This window comes from Orycteropus afer, unplaced genomic scaffold (assembly GCF_000298275.1).
Source record: "Orycteropus afer afer isolate SDZICR_OR568_19922 unplaced genomic scaffold, OryAfe1.0 scaffold00531, whole genome shotgun sequence".
NCBI classification, from domain to species: Eukaryota; Metazoa; Chordata; class Mammalia; order Tubulidentata; family Orycteropodidae; genus Orycteropus; species Orycteropus afer.
Genome location: NW_006922118.1, coordinates 642,554 through 648,793, shown reverse-complemented (window position 1 = coordinate 648,793; position 6,240 = coordinate 642,554). Strand labels below are relative to the sequence as shown.

Here is a 6,240-nt window from a genome sequence, read left to right as displayed (position 1 = left end):
CAAATAACACGAACAGTAAACACCACAGTAATAATTATCATAAAACTCACTAACACCAAGTCGAATCCGATGCATAGCAACTCCCTTTGGGTTTCCAAGGCTGCAAATCTTTAAAGTAGAATGCCTCATCTTTGTACTATAGAGTGTCTGTTGGGTTTGAACCCCCAAGTTAGCAACTAAATGCCTTATAATGCCAGCACTCCTTAACAATTATCATAGAATGTAATTATCAATAGATGCAAAAATTAGTAAGCAAAAATATGATGAAAAAGAGACTATTTGTAGTGTCCAAGTATCACCCAATGAGAAACTACAAAGGATAAAATCATTAATTTTATAATAGGAAAAAAAATGGAAGGACTTGTTAAATTTAAAAAAAAAAAACCCTCAAAATATAAAATTGTTGTAATTAATTATATGCAAACACCACAGGAATAATCATCATAAAACTCCCTTACACCGAGTCAATTCTGACACATAAGCAACACACATCAATAAAAACATGAAAAAATGTAAAAGCATATTTCCTCAAGGCAATTTACTGTACCCTTTTATTTGGACTAGACAGATTTGTAAGAAAGGCAGAATTTACCTTGGAGTGAGAAAGTAACAAACACTGATGAAATCAGTCCCACAGTGATAATCAAGTCATTTCTCTCAAAAGTATACAGTAATTTTAATGATCCCTTCTCTTTGAAATAATATTGTTTCCTTATTCACTGAGAAACACTGTTCTTTAAGTACAGGATTTCAGAAATTTGCTGTTTGAAATCACAGTAGGCAGGAAACATCCCACTATTGACAAAGTAGTCTTTCCACTGTTATTATATGTGAAATGAGGTATGAGAAACAAGTACAGGCTTTCACATATTCCTTACATTCATAATGCCTTTCTATTGTGAGCTCTTCTATGTTTACTGAAGCTTGAGGGATCACTAAATGCTTTCCCACATTCCCTACATTCATAAGGCTTTTCTCCACTGTGAGTTCTTATGTGTTTTTTGAGGTCTGAAGAATAACTGAAGGCTTTCCCACATTCCTTACATTCGTAAGGCCTCTCTCTATTGTGAGCTCTTCTATGTTGACTGAGGCCTGAGGAATCAGTAAAGGCCTTCCCACATTCCTCACATTCATAGGGCCTTTCTCCACTGTGGATTCTTCTATGTTTGTGGAGGGATGAGGAATAACTAAAGGCTTTCCCACATTCTTTACATTCATAAGGCTTCTCTCCACTGTGACTTCTTTTATGTCTAGTGAGGGCTGAGGAATCCCTAAAGGCTTTCCCACATTCTTTACATTCATAAGGCCTCTCTCCACTGTGCGTCCACTTATGTCTGCTAAGGGCTGAGGAACAACTAAAGGCTTTCCCACATTCCTTACAATCGTAAGGCTTCTCTCCAGTGTGAGTTCTTATATGTTTAGTGAGAGTAGAAGAGTAACTAAAGGCTTTCCCACATTCATTACATTTGTAAGGCCTCTCTCTGTTGTGAGTTCTTCTATGTTGAATGAGGCCTGAGGGATCACTAAAGGATTTGACACATTCATTACATTCATAGGGCCTCTCTCCACTGTGAATTCTTCTATGATTAGGGAGGGATGAGGAATAACTAAAGGGTTTCCCACATTCCTTGCATTCATAAGGCTTCTCTCCACTGTGAGTTCTTTTATGTCTAGTGAGTGCTGAGGAATCTTTAAAGGCTTTCCCACATTGTTTACAATCATAGGGTCTCTCTCTACTGTGAATCCATTTATGTCTGCTGAGGGCTGAGGAACAATTAAAGGCTTTCCCACATTCCTGACATTCATAAGGCTTCTCTCCACTGTGAATTCTTAAGTGTTTACTGAAAGCTGAGGAATAACTGAAGGCTCTCCCACATTCTTTACATTCATAACACCTCTCTCTATTGTGAGTTCTTCTATGTTGACTGAGACCTGAGGAATCACTAAAGGCTTTGCCACATTCCTCACATTCATAGGGCTTCTCTCCACTGTGAATTCTTCTATGTTTAGGGAGGGATGAGGAATAACTAAAGGCTTTCCCACATTCTTTACATTCATAAGGCTTCTCTCCACTGTGAGTTCTTTTATGTCTGGTGAAGGTTGAGGAATCCCTAAAGGCTTTCCCACACTGTTTACATTCATAGGGCCTCTCTCCACTGTGAGTCCGTTTATGTCTAGTGAGGTATGAGTAACGACTGAAGCCTTTCCCACATTCTTTACATTCATATGGTCTCTCTCCACTGTGAGTTTTTATATGTAAAGTGAGGTGTGAGGAATATCTAAAGGGTGCCCCACATTCTGCACATTTATAAGGTTTCTCTGTATTGGGACAGTATATATGGTGAAAGGGGGCTGAGGAATAACCACAGGCTGTCCCACATTCCCTATTTTCACAAGGCCTCTCTACACTGTGTGTTGTTTTGTGTTCAGCGAGCCAACAGGAATGACTAAAAGTTTTCCCACTTTCTATACATTCACTTGGGCTCTCTCCAGAGTGAGTCTGTCTATATGTACTAAAGTTTGTGATTTTCCTAAATGCTTTTCCACGTTCATTACATATGTAAGGTTTTGCTCCAGTGTGAGTTGATACATTATTAGTGAGGAGTGAGGAATCACTAAAGGCTTTCCCACATTCCTTACCTGCATAAGGCCTATCTCCATTTTGAAAGGTTTTATGTAAAATGAAAGATGAAGGATTATAGGTTTTACTACATTCTCGACCCTCATGCTTACAGCCTCTTACATGTGTCCAACAGAAAGACACATTACAGAAATCATCCCCGCATTCATTACTTTCACAGCATTTGTCACCAGGGTAAGTTGTCACAGTATTTTTGAGGGTTGAGGTACAAATGAAGTCCTTCGCACATACATTACTTCTCTGTGGTTTCTTTCCATTGCAAGTTCGCATAGGAATGGTGAGGTGAGAGGGACAGGTGCAGGCTTCTTCCCATTCTTTATACCGATAGGGATTCCATCCAGTGTCAAATCTGGTAGGATCCTTCTGTGGTGAATGAGCCATGAAGTTGTTTCCACACTTACAGCAGCATCCAACAGGATATACTTCAGGAGGACTGCTTTCTAACACTGTCGAATTTGGAATCTGGCTGAAGGTTTTTTCACACTGCTTGCCTTCATTACTTTCAAAAAGACTCTCCACTGTACAATTTCTGTTAAAGACAGGCAATATGCTTTTGGAAATGAATTTGTTACCATTGTCCCATCACCTCGCAAAGTGAACATGCATGTTTTTTGTACCAACATGTCGTGTGTTCTATAGGTGAAATCATCCAGTGGATATACTACCTTTGTTGTAACTGTTTTTGTAAACTTCTTAACAATTCTGACCACATAAAATAGGATTTGATGTGCAAGAACTGCTGTATGGAAAATGAAATTGCTCTGTAAACTTCCACCCAAATCACAATAAAATTTTTTTTAAATATTATCTGAATACTTGATATGTGGCTCACATATATAAACATGGTGTATTGTAAAAAATTCTCAGAACACATAATTTTATACCTAGCTTTTCACACACCAAAACATACACACACACACACAGAGATAGTTATCAGGGCCTCAAAAAAGTATGCAATGGTTTGGCAATTCTCAGCGTAAATGAAAGCACTGCACTGTATACAGTGCTGAGCAAGCAAATGCATTGAGTGTCTCTTTTTCACCAGAGTAGAAAACCAACCATGATGCCTCCTCAATGAACATGAAGAACTGTATCACTCTGAATGTCTGTCACTCTCCACAATGCAGCCAGTAAGCCAATGACTTGCATCAGGCTCCTAAAAATTTCAGGATCTATGTTGTTGTTGTTCTTGTTATGTGCCGTCAAGTCAAACCCAACTCATAGCGACCCCTCCTTGGGTTTCCGAGGCAGTATCACTACAGAAGTAGACTGCCCCATCTTCCTTCCGAGGAGTGGCTGGTGGGTTTGAACCGCCAGCCTTCTGGTTAGCAGTCAAGTGCCTTAGGCACTACGCTACCAGAGCTCCCAGGATCTATGGGGGAACTGAATTTTTGTCACCTCTCTGGAAGTGCAGTCAGGCACAATCTTTGAGTAGGAAACTGATAATTTCCTACTTGGACCAAAATCCAACAGAAACAGTTGCTATACAATGCATACCCTGCCTTCATTTATACCGGCAATTCCTGACTGGTACCGATTCAAAGCACTGGTATATATACACATATACCAATAGCTGTATTTTAATGTTGTGACACCTTAGGACTTTATCCTGCTGCACTGTTTTCTCATATTTGAATAACACTTACCTCAAGTATCTCCTCTGATTTTTATGGGGAACTCCTCCACTGCCATGTGATTCAGAGATTTCTCCTAACATGCAGAACTGGGAGTTGTCCTTCACAAAGCTCATCACTGTATGTTCACTGGATAACTTTTCTCCATCATTAAAGTTTCTCGAGACTGATCCAATAATTCAGGTTGAGATTCACAATGTAAAACACAGGAAAAAAAAAAAAAGAATCATGGGAAAACGGCTCTGGTTTCACCACAGATTTCCTGTTTTGGCACTTTGGCAATGGGTAAACACTAGTTTAGTAGGATATATTTCCATGAGATTGAGTGATGGTGTGATACATACATGTAAATACAAAGGCTATGCAAAGTATTATTGGATATAATATACATGTAACATTAGAAGAGGGAAGGGTGTCCATGACAACAGGTGTGACAGATTTAGAAAAGTAAATTATCTGTGAATTTGTGTCCTCAACCCAAAAGAGACTTTTTCTAGGTGACGGATTCAAATGTAATTCCTTCTAAGCAGGGCTGGTCCTTCATGTCATTTTTGCTTTCCTGGTGCTTCACTGAACAGTCACCCTGGGTAAGGCCTGCCTCTACTGTGCTCAGATCTTTCCCTTGCTTGTCTGGAAAATCAAACAGATAGCACTAACACAGCCCTCAAGGGAAATGCATATCATGAGGGAAGACAATGAAGAGCAATGAACATTTCCTCTACTCTCAGCCAGTATTTTGCTCTTCAGGGTGTGTGTTTATATGCAATAAAGTAAGCATGGCACACCTGTAATCAACACAGTCAATCTCTCTACAACGGCAAAACCCACAAAGCTCTCAGTTACCCAAAGTGACCCCTGCAGTCAATGCTTATACTTACAACACTGAAATAGCCACAGGGCTTTCAAACACAAGAGAAATGAAAGGTCATGTGAATATACACAGCTTGATGTTCATGGGAAGGGTAGGGTATGTGAGCACCATACACCAAGAGACCATGGCTGTTTTATTGAACAACTTATTCCACAGACGTTACCTGCCTCTTAAAAAATTCAAGTACTTTGAATAATCAGCAAATGTCCTATTGTATTTATGAATAATATGAGCTGTTTCTGTTGCTAGGTGGATTTGTGACAAACATCAACATTTGGTTGAGAAACTAATGTTACACATATTTATTTTCTTACTCTTTTCTATACCTTTCACTTCACTCAAGTTAATGATGCCATTCTTACCCACGAAGGCCAGGTTTCTTAAGGTTTCCAACATCACATCTATGTACAGTTTCCTCTGATCAAGATCCAGGGAAGCCCACTCTTCATGGGTAAAGAGCACGGCCACATCCTCCATGACCACTGAGTCCTAAAACAGCCCACACATTTGAGATTAGCAAGGTACCATGTACTCCTATGTGTACAAGCATGAACAGTGAGGGTGACAGTCCTAGAGAACCAGAACTATAGGGATGTGACACAAGGTTCTGTGTTCTACCGAGGTCTACTCTACACAGGACTGCCATCAGCTTCATCCCTTCACTAACCACATTTACTTCCTCAATGATTGCCTCTTGACTCCCAGACCTCTAACACACTGAAATAAGGTCTCCACACTTTGAGTGGGACCACCTGCATTCTTATTCCTCTCTCTTTATGGTGTAGAAAAGTTAGAAAATACAGTAAAAATTAAAGAAATGCTCTCAGATCATCACTTCTTTGTGATCGATTACACCTCCTTGGATAGGACACACTGAGCTACCCAACAAAACAAAAAAATCCATGTGACGGCAGGATGAGGTATTAACAACTAATAAACACTGCAAAATGGCAGCTTTGCCCTTCATTGTCATGGGAGGACCACGGACCCAAACTGGCAACAACGGCCTTGAGCTAGTCATAATTTTCTGAACAACTCTAGGGGATCAGGACATGACATGTCATCTACTGCAAACCAAAAAAACAAAACACACT

At 39.8% G+C, this 6,240-nt stretch overlaps 1 protein-coding gene across 1 annotated transcript; it reads right to left on the bottom strand.

The window, feature by feature from the left end:
- Positions 1–880: 880 nt before the first annotated feature.
- On the bottom strand, positions 881–5,623 carry LOC122151531 (zinc finger protein 699-like). The gene is made up of 3 exons (XM_042782938.1): positions 5,473–5,623; positions 4,288–4,441; positions 881–2,111 (listed from the first exon to the last, which is right to left on the bottom strand). The coding sequence occupies exons 1-3, from the start codon at positions 5,621–5,623 to the stop codon at positions 881–883; spliced, it is 1,536 nt and encodes a 511-aa protein (XP_042638872.1).
- Positions 5,624–6,240: the final 617 nt, after the last annotated feature.

What these genes read in the sequence shown, in the direction of transcription:
- LOC122151531 (XM_042782938.1), bottom strand. Translation starts at nt 5,623, where the DNA reads ATGGAGGATGTGGCCGTGCTCTTTACCCATGAAGAGTGGGCTTCCCTG. An exon ending in TAACTTGAGTGAAGTGAAAG is followed by an intron (nt 4,442 to 5,472) that starts GTATAGAAAAGA and finishes TTATTGGATCAG; the next exon opens with TCTCGAGAAACTTTAATGAT. An exon ending in AATCAGAGGAGATACTTGAG is followed by an intron (nt 2,112 to 4,287) that starts GTAAGTGTTATT and finishes GAAAGCCTTTAG; the next exon opens with GGATTCCTCAACCTTCACCA.